At 47.9% G+C, this 17,078-nt stretch overlaps 1 protein-coding gene across 11 annotated transcripts in view; it reads right to left on the reverse strand.

Annotated features, from left to right (window-relative positions):
* PDE1B (phosphodiesterase 1B) overlaps positions 1-17,078 on the reverse strand; it is a 31,289-nt gene that overhangs the window by 9,331 nt on the left and 4,880 nt on the right. For 4 of the 11 annotated variants that reach the window (XR_004439831.1, XR_004439832.1, XM_033221788.1 and 1 more), the window contains 4 exons: positions 3,849-3,962; positions 1,173-1,355; positions 927-993; positions 185-301 (listed from right to left, as the gene is read on the reverse strand). Coding sequence is in view for 7 of the 11 variants with exons in the window: in XM_033221788.1 (XP_033077679.1) it covers positions 185-301; positions 927-993; positions 1,173-1,355; positions 3,849-3,962 (481 nt within the window). In the remaining 4 variants the exon portion in view is untranslated. Of the gene's footprint in view, positions 1-184; positions 302-926; positions 994-1,172; positions 1,356-3,848; positions 3,963-5,202; positions 6,234-8,289; positions 9,184-9,257; positions 11,572-15,360; positions 15,477-17,078 lie in introns of those variants that run through there. The other 7 variants (XM_033221790.1, XM_033221789.1, XM_033221793.1 and 4 more) reach the window with 7 other exon arrangements.

A 17,078-nucleotide genomic window follows, 5' to 3' on the forward strand; every position in this document is an offset into this window, starting at 1 on the left:
AAGTCTGGAACTAAGACTGCAGCAAATGACAGAAAAGGTAGACTGGGCGTGGGCGTGGGGAGATTTCCCTGCTGTTGAGACTGAGTGAGGGGATCTATGGAATCTGTTTGTTGGGAGGCTTTTAGAACAGGCATGAGAGGAGTGGAGAATCCTGCCTGCAGGTAGAGGTAGGATGCTGCCCAACCTTGAAGCGGCTGATGAGGTTATGCCGAGTCAGCAATTCAAAAACAATGGTCCTCAGGGCATGGTCATCTGCTGCCCGGTTCAAGGAAAAGACATCAAAGCACCAGAGATCCAGGTTCTGTGGAGAAACCATAGATTATGTTGCTTTCCAACAGCAGCAAGAGTTGAAGTTAGACTTCAAGAAGGACTTCCCACGAGTACAAAGTCTTGGTAAATAGGAAAGCAAAGAGATGGTGAAGTGTGCCTCTTTCTTCCCATATATCCCTCAGTATGGGAGACACAGGAAGGCAGGAGTTTGCTCCTAGAGTGGGCAAAAGCTGTTTTGACAAATGTGAGAACAACAGTTAAAAGGGAAAGCAGGCCGGGCGCAGTGGCTCATGCCTGTAACCCCAGCACTTTGGGAGGCCAAGGTGGGCAGATCACTTGAGGTCAAGAGACCAGCCTGGCCAACATGGTGAAACCCCATCTCTACTAAAACTACAAAAATTAGCTGGGCATGGTGGTTGGCACCTGTAATCCCAGCTACTCAGGAGGCTGAGGCAGGAGAATCGCTTGCAGGGAGGCAGAGGTTGCAGTGAGCCAAGATCACACCACTGCACTCCAGCCTGGGAGACAAGAGTGAGACTCCATCTCAAAAAAAAAAAAAAAGGCAGGCAAAAATTATGCCATAAACAGGGTCTAGAAGTCCCAATGGCTATTCCATCCCCCAACCTTCTCCTCTTTCCCAAAAACCCAGAGATCACCTTGAGACAGTTGAGGACCGCAGTAGAATAAGTGGGGCCCACAGAGGTGTATGTTCTCCGGAACATCCTAAGAGAGAACAATGAGAAGAAGCCCACATATGAAGGTCTGGGAGTGGAGGTCTGGCCAGCTGGGGATATGGAGATGAGCCATGGGATCATATGGCTGGTGCTCATGGCAGACCAGGGTGGCTGGGAAAGAGGGACACAGCTAAAGGCAGAGGGAGGCTGAGTGTAGGCGAGCCTCACCGTTCCACGAAGATCCCAGCCTGCACAGCGTGCACAATGCTTCGGAACTTGGGTTTCTCCTCTGCTCGGCGGCCTTTGGCCCGGGCCTGCTGGGTGAAGGTGGAGGCCAGCCAGTCCCGCACCTCCGAAGGCACGGCATCTGACCGCAGCTCCTGCAGCTCGTCCTCCGTGTCCAAGATATGCCTGAGACCCCAGAAGGGGAGTCACAGAGGAAAGACAGCAGGTGCTTCCACAGCCCAGAGACCCTGTACCCAGCCATACCCCACATTTAGTAACTCTCATGCCAGCTCTCTCTCTGTCTTCAACCCTGTTTCCTTTCTTTTTCTATATCTTTTTATGTCTCTATCTAACATCTCTGCTAATGAAACAGGTCTCTGTGTGAGGCAGTGAGCATCCCAACTACGGAAGCGTTTAAGCAGGAAATGGAATGCATCTTTCAGGGATGCTATAGAGCAGCACCATCCAATAGAAATAAAATGCAATAGAAATAAAATGCCGCATATATGAAATTTTAAATTGTCTAGTAGGCCACTTTAAAAAGGGAAAGAGAAACAGATGAAATTCACTTTAATGATAAATTTTATTTATTTATCTATTTATTTATTTATTTATTTTATTTTTGAGACATAGTCTCACTCTGTTGCCCAGGTCAGAGTGCAGTGGAGCGATCTCGGCTCACTGCAACATCCGCCTCCCGGGTTCACGTGATTCTCCTGCCTCAGCCTCCTGAGTAGCTAGGATTACAGGTGCCTACCACCACACCAAGCTGGTCTTGAACTCCTGACCTCAGTTGATCCACCCGCCTCGGCCTCCCAAAGTGCTGGGATTATAGGCGTGAGCCACCACGCCCAGCAATAAATTTTATTTTACCTAGTACCTCCAAAATATCATTTCAACATGAAACCAATAGTGTGTGTGTATGTGTGTGTGTATGTGTGTGTGTGTGTGTGTGTATTTTTAGACAGGGTCTCACTTTATTGCCCAGGCTGGAGTGCAGTGGTGTGATCACAGCTCACTGCAATCTCAACCTTCCCAGATTCAGTTGATCCTCCCCACTCAGCCTCCCAAGGAGCTGGGACTACAGGTGCACACCACCATGCCCAGCTAATTCTTTAATTTTTTGTAGAGACAGGGTTTCATCATATTGCCCAGGCTGGTCTGGAACTCCTGGGCTCAAGCCATCAGCCTGCCTCAGCCTTCCAAAGTGTTGGGATTACAGGCGTGAGCTACCACACCCAGCCTTATAAAATAAATTAATGAGGCCGGGCACGGTGGCTCAAGCCTGTAATCCCAGCACTTAGGGAGGCCGAGACGGGCGGATCACGAGGTCAGGAGATCGAGACCATCCTGGCTAACATGGTGAAACCCCGTCTCTACTAAAAAATACAAAAAGAAACTAGCCGGGCAAGGTGGCGGGCGCCTGTAGTCCTGGTTACTTGGGAGGCTGAGGCAGGAGAATGGCGTAAACCCAGGAGACGGAGCTTGCAGTGAGCTGAGATCCAGCCACTGCACTCCAGCCTGGGCGACAGAGCAAGACTCTGTCTTAAAAAAAAAAAAAATTAATTAATTAATTAATGAGATATCAGCTGGGTGTGATGGCTCACGACTGTAATCCCAGCACTTTGGGAGGCCAAAGCGGGCAGATCACCTGAGGTCAGGAGTTCGAGACCAGCCTGACCAACATGGAGAAACCCCATCTCTACTAAAAATACAAAAATTAGCAGGGCGTAGTGGCATCTGCCTGTAATCCCAGCTACTCTGGAGGCTGAGGCAGGAGAATTGCTTGAACCCCGGAGGCGGAGGTTGCAGTGAGCCAAGATCACGCCACTGCACTCCAGCCTGGCCAACAAGAGCAAACTCCGTCTCAAAACAAAAACAAAAACAAAAAATATATATATATATATGAATAATATATCTTACATTCTTTTTTCTAAGTCTTTGAAATCCATCACATATTTTACATACACATCTCAGTTCCTACTTGCCACATTTCAGGTGCTGGATAGCTACCCAGAATGGTGGCTCCCATGTTGGGCAGCAACGTCTGGAGGCATTCCACACTAGACTAGATGAGCTTTAAGGCGCCTTCCAACTCTGAAACAGGCTTCTGTCCTTCTTGATATCTGTGTTTGTCTCTATCTTTGCATCTCTGTGTTTGCCTCTGCTTCTTTGTCTCTACTACCATTATTTCTCCCTGGATACCTGGAGCTCTTTTTTTTTTTTTTTTTTTTTTTTTTTTTTTTTTGAGACAGGGTCTTGCTCTGTCACCCAGGCTGGAGTGCAGCAGTGCAATCTCAGCTCACTGCAACCTCTGCCTCCCAGGCTCAAGCCATCCTTCCACCTCAGCCTCCCAAGTAGCTAAAACTACAGGAGCACACCACCATCCCTGGCTAATTTTTTTTTTTTTTTTTTAGAGACAGGGTCTCACCATGTTGCCCAGGCTGATCTCAAACTCCTGGGCTCAAAGAATCCACCCATCTTGGCCTCCAAAGTGCTAGGATTACAGGTGTGAGCCACTGTGCCCAGCCACTACCTAGAGCTCTTTATATCTCATCCACTCTGTCTCTTTCTTCCTGTCTCTGTCCATGCCACACGTGTCTATCTTTGTCTTAACCCCTCTCTCTGGAACACTATGTCTGACATCTTTCTCCTTCTCTGTCTGTCGGTCTCTCTCACCGTGTCTCATCTATGTAGACGGCTTCCAGCAGAGAAGCTGTGTACTCCAGATTTTTCTTCAGCTCCTCGATGTTTACCTCCCCGTTCTCCAACTGCTTCACCATGTAGCGCAGCCTGCAGGGAGCAGATACAGAGAGGCTGCTTAGGCACAGCTACCTTATCATGAGAACAGGATACCCCCTAATAAGGTACATTTTACAGAAACATCCTCAGTCTTTCATAAACAGTTAATAATTCCAACATTAATGATAATAGCAGCTAATGTTCCTTTTTAAATCTCAGGCTATTGCCACTGCCTGTATTAAGTTTATCTACACCCAAAGTTTAATGCCAGGTTTTTCTGCTCCATCATCCCCACCACCAGCTGACCTCTCAAAAGCTCTTTAGTCAGTGCTTAGTCTTGTTTAAAATGCCAGGGCCCAGCAGAATTAGGCAGGTACAAGCCCCTGGAGTTATGTTTTTAGGATGATCTGTTTCATAGCCTGAATAATCAAGAGTTGAAACTGCTTATTTCTCCCACGGGAGAGGGCTTTGGGGTCAACAGCAATCAAGATAGCCCCCAAGAGTATTTCATTGTCTCTTGGTCATGGTGTGGGGGGTGAGGGTTACATGTCCACAGCCCCTGTGTGCCTGGGAGGGATGGCAAAAGCACAGAACAAAGACAAATCTGAATGCTTTCGCCTGGCCTCTCTCCATGCAGGCAAAGCTAATGGATTATGATTCCAGAATCCATCAACCAGGACAAAGCCAGGTTAACCCCTGCCTTTCCAGTCTTACACCAGAGAGAACCTCTGACAGAGTTATCTACCCACCCCCTGCCTCTGTCCCCACCGAAGCTTTCTCCAGGATAAAAGTGGTGGGGTGGGCCCAGGGATCTCACTCACTGGATGCTTTGCCTGAAGGAACAATCACCTCATGTTTTACACTTACGAATTCTGGGGTTTGATGATTAACTGGGAGACTTCTTAGAAGTCTGGTGAGTTCAGCCCAGGCAGTCACAAAGCAAACAAAGCTCTTCAGATGGTGATTTTAATGAAAGCAGGTAAACATTCCTTTCTCTCCTTTCCTTCACCCTGCCCCACCCACCTAAAACCAACCGGGGCTGAAATGGTGGCCATCCTAATTCCCCACTGAGAGGGGCTTCAAAAACTCAAGGTCACCCTATGAGTCAGGGAGAAGAGAATGAGTCAGGGACCAGAGGCTGAAATTAGCATCAATTCCCAGGGATGCCGGGGGAGGGAGAACAATGGCGTTCCTGAACAGAAGTAGCTCTAGAATCCCAGGGTCTCAGCAGCTTTGGAATCGGGGTGCCCAAAATAGCCAGCCCCAGGAAGCATCACAGGCCAGTTCTCACCTCAGGGCCTAGCAGTCCTGGACAACACATCTGAGAGCAAATGGGACAGAAGGGAAAGTGGCAGAGAAGTTGGAGGGCTATCCTCAAATCTCACTTCCAGCCTTCCTGCTGCACCGTCTCCATGTGGAAACAGCAGGTTGTTTAACAAGGAAGAGGATGATTTTAGTAAAGCTCAGCCCCAGCTCCAGCTTCATTAGGGAGGAGGAACAGAGGCGAGATATCATAAAAGGCTTTCCCAGCTAAATGAGCTGGAAAGGGGCTATGAGCCAGTATCTCCCAGAGTACCCGGCCCAGAGATCACAGAACAAAGAGGTATGCTTTGCCTTTGGTGCCCAGGCACAAGCTGGGGCTTCCCTCTGCCAATAAGTCCCCATAGCCAGAGACCCTCAAATCTGGGGACATAAAACCCAAAAAGGAAGGAAGGCCTCTTCTTCTGCCTATAGTTCTCTCTCTCTCCCCCAGATTCCCACCCCAGCCTTCTGCTTCATTTGGCCCTTTTTACAAAAACTTTCCCCAGGGTCAATGCCCATCACCAAAGTTCTTCCAGTTCCCTTCTCGACCCACCTTTTGAAACCCACATCCCAGCACTGGCTCCCAAAGTGAGCAGCCACGCCCACGGCACTTATTTGCATGTATTTGCATAATCGCTAACAATGCTGCCAGCTCTACATTTTTAAAAGTGCTTTCTCCTACATTACCTCATTTTATCCTCACAATGGGCCTATGAAGGAGGGAGGCGGGGAAGGAATTGCCATTCCCATTTACAATGCAGAAACCAAGGCTCAGGAGGCAGCTTTGGTGAGATGTATCCAGCAGCAGCATGAGTCTGGGAGGCAGGAATCCTGGATTCAAAGCTAGTACTTCCTGCTGTGAGCCTTTGAGCAAGTCACTAACTCTTAATCAGTACTTATTAAAATGTGGTCTGTAGACCACCAGCATCAGAATCACCTTGGATCCATGCAAAAAATATAGATTCTAAGTCTAATTCCACAGCATTTCTGAGGGTACAGTCCAGGGATCTGCCTTTTTTTTTTTTTTTTTTTTTTACTTTGAGACAGGATCTCACTTTGTCAACCAGGTTGGAGTGCAATGGCACAATTGCAGCTCACTGCAGCCTCCACCTGCCGGGCTTAATCGATCCTCCTGCCTCAGCCTCCTGAGTAGCTAGGACTACAGGCATGTGCTACCATGCCCAGCTAATTTTTTTTTTTTTTTTTTTTTTTTTTTTTTGTAGAGATGAGGTCCTGCTATGTTTATGTTGCCCAGGTTGTTCTCAAACTTCTGGCCTCAAGTGATCCTCCCACCTCATCCTCCCAAAGTGCTGGGATTACAGACACGAGCCACTGCACCCAGCCTGCTTTTTTTTTTTTTTTAAGAGACACTGTTCTCGATCATAACTCTGGACTTCCTGCAGAAGAACAGTGAGGTGAGGACTTTGAGTGCGTCTGGGGAGGTCTAAACTCCAAAACACTTTACAATAAGAGAAGGTCCTGCCAGGCCAGCAAGTACAGGTGTGGGGGGTGTTATTTGACTTCAGGAGGGTACAGTTCAGCACCTGGATTCTATCAGCCACTTTAGTCCAGATCCTCTTCTCAGACTTCTCATTTGTCATATGTGTTATTTAATCTTCCTTTCCCTCCCTTCCCACCTCCTTCTGATGTCTGGATCATGTTTGGTTCAACAGATTTCAACAGAAGCTATACAAGAGCTCCTGGACAAGATCTAGAAGTGGCATGATCATAGCTCACTGTAACCTCAAGCTCCTGGGCTTAAGCAATCCTCAGCTTGAGGCCTCCCAAAGTGTTAGGATTACAGGTATGAACCATAGTTCCCAGCCCAATCTGCATTTTTAAAAAAACACCCCAGATTATTCTAACATACACTAAACTTTGAGAATGTTTATCTTAGAGCCTCAACTTGTTCATCTATAAAATGGTAAGGATGATAATAAACATTTCACGGGGCTATTAATAAGAGGACTGAGTGATATAATACATTAAAAGACCTGGCACATACAAAAAGTCTCCATAAATGTAATTTGAATAGGAATTGACTGATCAGCATCAAATCATGGTGATCAGCATCAAACCAGCTCACACCACACTCCCTTCAAATCCAACAAGTACCTTCTCTCTCCCAAGTCCAGATGGAGAAGACTGAGTTGGTCTGGATTGAGGCTGGTAATTAGGAAGCCCCCTAACAGAGGAAATGGGAGAAAGATAGTAGCCATGATCTTTCCTTTACAATTACAAACTTCATTTGATCTTCACAAGCTCCTTATAAGGGAGGTTAAGTGACTTGTCTAAGGTCACACAACTCATCCATCTCAGTCAGGTTATCAAGGTCTACAACTCAATGTAGACCTACATTGGAACCTAACCGTGTCCCCAAACAATGAAACTGTTAAGGCAGAACAAGCCTAATCATGCAATTAGCTTAGAGAGAGGCTGGAACCCATTCCATCATAGCTTCTACAGTCTCAGCCCGTCCAACCTTAATTAATTCTGTCGGTTGGCCCATAGAAGACTGAGTGTCTTGATGACGCTGACAGTGACTTGTTTATCTTGGCCTCCATCCTTAGAGTATACAGAACGTGCTCAGTAAAAGTTCATTAAATAAATAAAATGGAAAGGGGAAAATTAATCAGGTGTGAGGCTATCTCCCAGAGCTCACAATGGAGATTTCTGAGCCAGGGTTTCTAAAAATAACGGTGAGCCTGAGAAGAGTAAGGTTGTAGGCTGACTTCAAGCACACACTTCCCTCAGACTTTCTCCTTCCCTCACTTACAGATCTTGTCCAGGAGCTCTTGTATAGCTTCTGTTGAAATCTGAACCAAACATGATCCAGACACCAGAAGGAGGTGGGGAGGGAGGGAAAAAAAGATCAAAGAATAAGTTTGACAAATGAGAAGTCTAAGAAGAGGACCTGGACTCAAGCGGCTGAAAGGATCCAGCTGCTGAACTGCACCCTCTTGAAGTCAAATAACCCCTCCCCCCACACACACACCCCATACTTTCTGGCCTGCCAGGGTCCTCTCTTAATCTAAAGTCCTTTAGAGTTAGGATCTCCCCAGACCAAAGTCCTCACCTCACTCTTCTTCTGCAGGAAGTCCTTCTATCCCACCAACATCAGTTTTAATCCAAGTCCTCTGTTTCAGCCATCATGGAATCTGGCACAGGAAAGGTATCTTTCGCTGTAGAACAGGATGCTCAACCCTGTCCAGTCCTCATCTGGCCCCAAGGAAAGCTGGCAGCTTCCCCCAACTTTCCTTCGACCTCCATCCCTGCCCGTTTCACTACCACCACTTCTTTCTGCTTTACCTTCAGTCCCTGCATGATTGGAAAAGCCTCAGATCCTGACTCCCAGAAGTCCACAGTCTCTCCTAGCTCTAGGCAGCCATTGGGAGGAAAAGACTCTGGCAGTTATAACCCAACACCTCAGAAGAGTTCAGCTTCTCCAGCTTTTACAGTTCATTTATTTGTATCACCATGGCTGGTGTTCTGGGGATTTCCAAAGTCCCCTGCCTCTTCTTCCAGCACCCACATTCCCAAAAAGATCACCATAAGTAGGGGGCTTAGGACAGGGAAGCCAGAGAAGGACTTCCTGAAGAAGAACAGTGAGGTGAGGACTTTGAGTGGGTCTGGGGAGATCCTAACTCTGAAGGACTTCAGAATAAGATAGGGGATGGTAGTCAGGAGAAGAACTGTATTTCCAGTTTGGGTTCTTAAGACAAGATTAAATTTCAAAGGGATGTGAGGTCCTAAGGATGCTGGGAGTCAGGAAGGAGAGAAAAGGAAGAAACACTGATAAGTCACCTGCCATAGTCAAGAAGAAGCAATTTCAAAAAGGGAGGGGGGAATGGAAATGGAAGGAGAGTAAGGTAAAGGGCAAGATGGACAGAGTAAAAGGTGAAGTTGGCACGCACACACACACACAAAACATATGGAGGACTGTCAGGTCTTGATCTCTCCACTTCACTAAACTACAACTGGTGGATCCATGAGCAACCTGTCCTCTTCCTCCTCCCCCTTCCTCTCCTCATCCCTGGCACCTACCTGAGGATGGGGCCCTGAAGGTGGCTCCTCTGAACAGCAACAGGATTTGCCATGGGAATCAAAGTTTCCTGCTTCAGAGTATCAAAATCCTGACCCCGGGAGCCCTAGGGCCCCTAAGCGGGGACAACTTCCTCTTTGGCCCCTGCCCTCCTCCTCCAGGTCCCAGTAGAACTGAGCGACTGACCAGAGAGAACTCTGGGGAGGGGCCTGGCTGCAGGAAGAAGAGAGTGGGGAGGCAGAGACCCAGCCTACCAGAACTGGGTGAGAGGGGAGGCTGCGGGAAAAGTTTCACATCTGAATCAGATGGGAAACAAGAATCTGTTCTCAGAGGAAGCCCAGAAAGGACAGAAATAGCACAGGCCAGCCTCTTGGTCTGAGGAGGTGGGGCTCCTCTTTGGGAAAAAGGGGGTTAGCAAGAGGTTTAAGGGTGCAGGAACAGGGAACCATCCTGAATCTGTCACGGAGAGGAAGTCTGTAGCGTGAGGGGAAGGGGTCCTGTAAGAACCCCCAAAAGGAGCTTAGCAGATTCAGCTCCCTCCTCAGGGTCTTTTTCTGGGGCCATTCTTCAAAATGAGCTTTAATCCACCTCACAGAATGGAAGTAAGACAGGGGGATGAACTTCCCACAGAGAATAAGAAACTGTAGGGAGGGGCTTCCTGAAGCTAGGTGTCAGGGGATCCTTATCCAGAGGCCGGCTCAACAGGGAGGGAAGGGCCCTCCACCCACAAGCAGAGAATGAAAGTCAAGAGAACTTGCTCGTAGAAACCAAGGGGTTGGGCAAATTAACACCCCCAGCCCCAGTTTTCTCATTTGTAAAATGGAAAATGGGGAATAACCATGAATTAACCAGAGAGAGGTCAATCCTGCTCAGAGGTAAGGAGAAACGACGAGATGGCCCAGAAGGGGCCAAAAGAGGCACCCCGAAGGGGTCTGAGGACCAGGACCCCCTCTCCTGCCTTCAGACTTTGCTTTCGCCAAGGTTGGGGAGGGAAGAACCCAGTCCCTGCAGCTCCAAGTGGACGTGCGCACACTGTCCCAGCCCGCCTCCTGATTGGCTAGGAGATGACATCACCAATACATGTACACTGAGGCCGTGATTGGTCAGATGAGGAGTTGGGCGGGGCTAAGGGGGAGAGCCGGCGGGTGAAGCCCAACGCGTTGGGGAAAAGAGTTCGGGGATCTGCAGTCTGTTAGATCTAGGTCTCTGGCTGTGGTAGAGAGGAAAAGGAACTAATGGAGTGGAGTATGTCAGCAGAAAGGGAAAAGAGAAGACACAGGCCAACAGCTAGGATTTTATGACAGGAAGTTTTCCCTTTACCCCTACCCATCAAAAGCAGGAAGAAATTAAAATACTTTGTCATTATGCCAAAGCCTTGAAGAATTAGAAATAAATGAAGTTGGGGAACCTGCTGTTTCTCAGCTCCACCGAGTACTGGGACAAGTGGAAGTGGGCTTCGATCTCAACAAGAGGAGTGGAAGTCAAATATCTTAAGGCTATTCTCTAGTGAACACCTGGTAGCCGTGAAGCAGGGCTGCTGCAGATCTTGGGAGAAATCAACCCACACCTGTATCCCTCTCTTTCTCTCTGTGTCCCACCACCACCCTCCCCACAATGGCCACAAGCTGATGAGTGTTTTTAGAGAGAAAGGACTAGACCCAGTGTCAGAGCCCCTGAATGCCACCCGGGAGATGAGCACAGGTCATTTGGCATGTTCTGTGGACAGGCTTGCGTTGCAGGATGGGACTAGGAGTGGGGGCAGATGGCAGTACACAGCCTGGAACACTAACAACCTCCAACCCAGGCCAGCTTCCCTGCCTCATCTTGTACCCTCACTCCAGACCCTGCCACTCTAGCCAAGTAAGTGCTAAACTCAACTCTCCTAATGAAAAGTAAAGATTTCTTAGACCAGAAAAGCCTCGAAGAGGGTATCTTGTCCATTCCTCTGCTCTCTTACCCACTAGAACCAAAGCTGGTTGGTCGAATGGCTGCTCAACCCTTCAGCCCATGTATGCATGCTGCATACTTTGTCCTAACCTGTTATTATTATTTATTGTTCCTAATGAGGAGGGATAGTGATCAACCATCATCCCTTCCTGGGGAAAAATTTCACACATAAACACTTACCCACACATATACACATACCCCACACTCCACCTCTAAGGAGACTGTCACCTGGCTGGCAGGCAGGACATAAATGTGATGACCTCAACAAAGGGTCCAGTATGGATTTTCCTTTAGCCCTTAAATGTAGTTTAAAAATAGAAAGGAACCCAACTCTAATGCCTGCCCAGCCTGCAGTGAAGAATAAGGTTGAGGCAGGAAACAAAGGATGGGAGACTCTGTCTCTGGTAAGGAAAAAGGGGTGGGGGTGGATGGGGATAAAGGGGTGGTGCTTGGGAAGGGATTCACTGGCTGACTTCAAAGCTCCAAAATCTCAGAAATTGAAAGAACCAAGGAAATCATCTAATTCCAATAGAAAGAGGGCATGAGTTTAAAATCAGGAGACTTGTCTGGCTAGCTCAGTTGAAAAGAAAAAACTAAATTTAAAAAGAAATCACAAACTTTTGCCTAGATTTTATTACTATGTGTGACCTTGGGAAAGTCACACTGAGCTTCAGTTTCCTGGTCTGTAAAATGGGTAAATAATACATGCTTCACAGAATTTTCACAAGGACCTAATGAGATATGGTATGAGAACACCTTGGGAACCCTAAAGTGATACATGAATGTCAAGGACAATTATTTAGTCCAAATCTTTAGTTAGTTCAGCAAATATTCATTGAGTCATTCATAAACAAAGTCCCATATGCCCACTCCTACAGCCAGGACCCCTGAGTTTCCATCCAGGCCTCAAACGGCACCTGGATATTTGTGGGAAAGCTCTAGTCTCCCTGATGCCACCACTCCAGAGGTTTAGGGCTTCTCTCTGGCTTCTTATTCCAGAGGCCCCAGTGAGGCAGTGGAGGCAGAGGCTGCAGAGCACGAAGAGCACAAAGCTCCAGAAACCAAGAACAACTAGCTCTCCACCTTACCCGAGCATTCCCACTCCCCTACTCCCCTGGCTTCTGGCTTCCATTGCTATACAGACAGCCCCAGTTCTGGCAGCTGGCTGGGCACTGTGGCGGGGGTGGCTCCACAGATAAAAATAGCCCCCCTGGTGGCAAAGCTGGGTTGCCATCCTGGGAGGCACTGTTGACATGGCAGCAGTGGTGAAAGAGCCCTCAGCACTGGACAGAGGAGCTATCGGTGGGGGTGGGATGAGGGAAGGGAATGAGGCAGAGCCTGGGGAAGATTGGAAGACAGTGGGGGAAGGACAGAAACCAGGAGGGTGGAGAAAGGAAAAGAGGTAGGAGGTATTAAGGGGGCAGGGAGGAAAGGAAAGGAGATTTGAAAGGTGCTGCATTAGAGAGGCTGGAAACACACTGAAGAAGTGGGAGAGACTGCTTTCAGACTCCTCCTGTGCCTGCGCCTTCTGACCAGAAGCCGTTTCTAACAGGTGTTCCTAGCAACAGCCCAGCACAACTCAGATCACATGAGGAAGGGAATAATCTAAGCAGCTTGAGCCTCAGCCCAGACCAATAAGAACCCAGGTGTCCCAGCTCCCAGCCAAGAACACAAATGAGTCACCTTTCCGTCAGACTTCAGCCCTTGAGAGAGGGAGGAATTGGGAGGGGTGGGTGAGAAGGTCAGAGGAAGGCAAACTGAAGAGAAGGCTCCCAGTACCCAGTCCAGAAGAACTCTTTCTCTGGTTCATTTGTCCACCCCTCTTATCCCTCCCTATACCATTTGATTTTGCTCATTAACCACCTCCACATGGACCACCCCACCAGCCCTCCAAACCACATCCCAACAGCTGTTCCCAGCAGATGCCCTGCTTCTATGGGGCCTAACAGATGTTGAAGGTAGTCTGGGATGGGAAAGTAAATTAAAAACTTGGCAAGAGTCTGACTGCACGTGTGATGAGGGCAGCATCAGATTATGGATCAGCAGGATTTGGGTCTGGTCCCAGCACTGCCCCGATTTTACTAACTATCTCTGGGGATTGTTCCTTCTCTGTAGCCTTTATGGTTCTCAGATTCAGGGACTGCGTTGGAGACACTGGGGAAGTAGGATGCTTGGGCCTTAATTTCCCAGTTCCTGAGTTCATCCTTTCTGACTGGCTCACTGCTTCCCCAAATCAGCTCTAGCCCAGTGCTTAAAGGAGAAGGGTAGATGTTTTTCTTTATCAGAGAAAGGCCACATTTTAACCTCCATGAACTTTCCAGGAAGTTCTCCGGCATATCTGTCTTCAATTTATTTCACTGCAATTAAAAACAACAGCAAATTTTGTTGGCATTTCAAAGAAGAGCAGAATGGGAGAGAACAGGAGGGACCAAGAAGTCTTTGAAGTATCTAGTGCAATTTGGTTTATTATGTATCTTCCAGACTGGAATTTCTAAAGCAGTTGCTTAGTAGAGAGATGCTCACGGTTTAGGAAGTTTGGCAATACTGTTGGCATGTGTGTTCACTCAGTTCAGGCTGCAAGAAGTTTCCAAACAAGGTGGGCACAGAGGAGAGAACAAGGGACACGGTGCCAAGCAGATATGCAAGAGCTGATAAACAGGGGAGCAGGGAAGCCAAGGAATAGGAATAAAAGGAAAAACGTCCCTAGCCCCCAGGTCCTGCCTGCCAGAGAATCACTCAGCCTCTCCCTATGACCAGCCCCCAGGCCCCAGCCCTCAACCCCCAGCCAGCCAAGCTCCCTTCCCAACCTAAATGGTGCCAACACCAGCTGGCAGCCTAATCACCCCACTGTAGCCACCATAATTATTTGCAAATCTGACTTCTCACTGCAGTTGTGGAATCAACTGACCTGGAAGTCTGGCTCTATCCAACAGCACCACCTGAAGTACCCCCTTTCTAGCTCTTCTCCATGCCCTATGCCCCCAGGCCTTACCCCAAAAACAACCTGACCCTTCTCCCACCAAGCCTTCCTCTCTACCAAAACCCCAACACAGCTCCCTCAGTGCACCTTTGCCAGGTCTGAGTGCTGAAGTGGAATCTGAACCTGCTGTTTTCTTCTCAGACAGCAATAAGCTCCACACAGGCAACCCCAGCTGAGGGGAGAGGAGCAGTTGCAGGAGTGGGGGATGCTGGGGCAGAGGGGCAAGAGCAGGGGCACCAGGGACCTCCCTGCATTGAATGGATAACAAGTTGATTTTATCCTTTTCCCTTCTCAGTCACCCTTTTTTTCCCTGCTCAATTCCCATCTATGCCCCTTCCCAAAAGAAGGGAGGAATGGTCCCACAGTTCTCTTAGACCATGTAGTCTTGCTCCCTTAGGGGACAATTTTATTATCTAACAACTTCCAGTCTCCCCAGTTGTCTCACCTCCACCCCACCTGCTGCCCTGCTTTTGTCCCTCTTTCTCTGCTGCTATCCTGAAAAGAGTTGGAAAATAGCTACTCAACTTCCGTACCTGAGAAAAATCAGCCCCTTGAGATTCAAAGGCAATTACTTGGCTTCCTCCCCAGAGGGACTAGGAGGATGAGGTCACTGAGAAGGCAAAAGACACGCCTTGCAGAAGATAGGAGTCGGGGCTGGACTCATAAGGCCCCAGAGGGCACCTATTGCAAGCTTATCCTGCACCATTACCACAGTAACCCCTCAGTGAGGTGAGGGAGCTACAGGGATTTTCTGACCCCTAGCCAAGATGAGGGAGGAGAAGTACTGATGGCAAGAGTGAAAGGCTAAGTCAAAGGGAATGGGACAGAGAGAGGAAGTGGGACAAGGGAGAAGAGCAAAAGGGAGCCTCACAGCAAAAGAGAACGCAGAGAAAGATGAGGCAAAGGAGAAGATGGAAGAATCAAAGAAGCGAAAATGAGAGAGAGCAGAGGAGTTGGACACAAAGCCTCAAGAATTCCTTTAAAGACTCAAAACGAGAGGGAAGACCTGTTTTCAAGGTTTTCTGCTCCTCCATCCCAGTCTGAAGGTGGCAGAAAGATTTTTTTTAAAGGTCGGTGGAATATGGGAGCTAGGAAGGCTACCATTCCTTTGATTTCAGGAACTTCCTGGCAGAGTGTAGTTATAGATGTGCAGGCTTCTTTCCTGCTGAGCATCTCACCTGGCCTTCTAGTCCCATGCATCCCCAACCTCCTTCACCTTCCTCTGGGCAAAAGTAGTAGATGCAACCTCATATGTGGAATCCTCTGTCTTTTTTCAAACCACCTCCTGAGGCTCCTGGACAAGCAGAGTGAAGTTTGGATTCTAAGAGACTTTAGTAATTTTCTAAAATAGGATGTGGTATACCTGATAATACCCTCAAGCCTAGGGACTTGGGATAAATGTCAGAAGGGAATTCCCCAATGTTCATAGAACCCACCTATGGCAGCCCCTAGGCTTCCCACACTCGCCGTGTCTCAGAACTGCAATTGCTCCATCCACTTCCAGTTTGACCATTGGGAAAAGATGATAAGGAGGAAGTTCCTCTCCTTTCTTTTGACCTCAGTGGCCCACATCCTTCATAATATTGCCCTCCTCTAGCCCCACCTATCCTTCTGGTCTCTAAGCTCAGACACGTGCCTTCTCTCCTTCCAGATAACCATCAACAAAACTCCTTCAATCACAGCTCAAATCTATTAGGTAATTCATATTCCTACCTCTTGAATCTTTGTCTCCCTCAGCCCAGCCAATATTTGCCCATCCGTTCCCATTCCCCTGCCTCTTCACAAAACAAGCTCTCCCATGCTGAAAAAGACCTTCAGCCTTTATCATTTAAAAGTTACTTTTACATAATGATATTAAATGAAGAACTGAGACTCAGAGAGACTATGTGACTTAAAGAGTACACAGTTGTAATTGTTAGAACAGAATGTGAACAGGAACTCAAGTCTCCCGTTATTCCCCGTGCCCTTCCACTGCCACCACTCTGCCTCCCTGTTTCCCTCCCTCCAGGCACCTATCCTGACCAGAGGTTTGTCAAGTTCTTCCTTGGGGCTGAATTTGATCCCCTACCTTTGCACCTTCCCTTCAACTTAAGACAGGAATTTTCTACCCTCTACCTTCCCAGAGATACCACACAGTCCTCATTCAAGACAAAGTTGATGGAGGAAATAGAGACAGAAGACATTTGATGGAAAAGGGGAGTATGAAACAGAGGAAGGAGAGATTCCCTTTGCCATGGCTGGAAGCAGAGGAGGAAGGACTAATCCAGTGAGGACAGCACCAAAAACTATCCCTACCAAGGCATGAGAACAATGACACTCCTTTTTCTCCAGAGGTCCAGGGAACCATAGTTTATGCTGCAATCTTCACAGCAGCTCCACATCCACAGACAGAAAAAGGAAAATGGCAGCATGATTTTCAAAACTGGTAAGAGCCATAGAAGATCACTCCATGGGGCATATACAAAAAGAGGGCAAAAGGCAGGGTTAAATCAATGAGGCATCCAACCTCAGCTTCTTCCTCCCATCCACTGGATCTCCCCAGGAATGTCAAAAAATCTGAGTGTCACAAATACATACACAAGATCACACATAGGTATTATCCCATTACCTACATACACACATACATCATCTCATAACTAGGACAATTTCAGGTATTCAGGTAAGTGCACACCTTCCCAACACATTTATTATTACACATGCCACTTAAAAAAAAACAGACACATCTTCATGGAGCTCTGTCCCCAGCATACCTATCAACCTTTACCCAAACACATATGTATACGTGTCAGGCAGGCATTCACAATTTCATCCTAACATATCTTACACAATCCAAACGCCACAGTTTCTGGATCCTCTCTGTAACTCCTTCAGTTCCAGGCTCTGTCCTGAGGTCCCC

This window comes from Trachypithecus francoisi, unplaced genomic scaffold (genome assembly GCF_009764315.1).
Source record: "Trachypithecus francoisi isolate TF-2019V2 unplaced genomic scaffold, Tfra_2.0 Lachesis_group11, whole genome shotgun sequence".
Lineage (NCBI taxonomy): Eukaryota > Metazoa > Chordata > Mammalia > Primates > Cercopithecidae > Trachypithecus > Trachypithecus francoisi.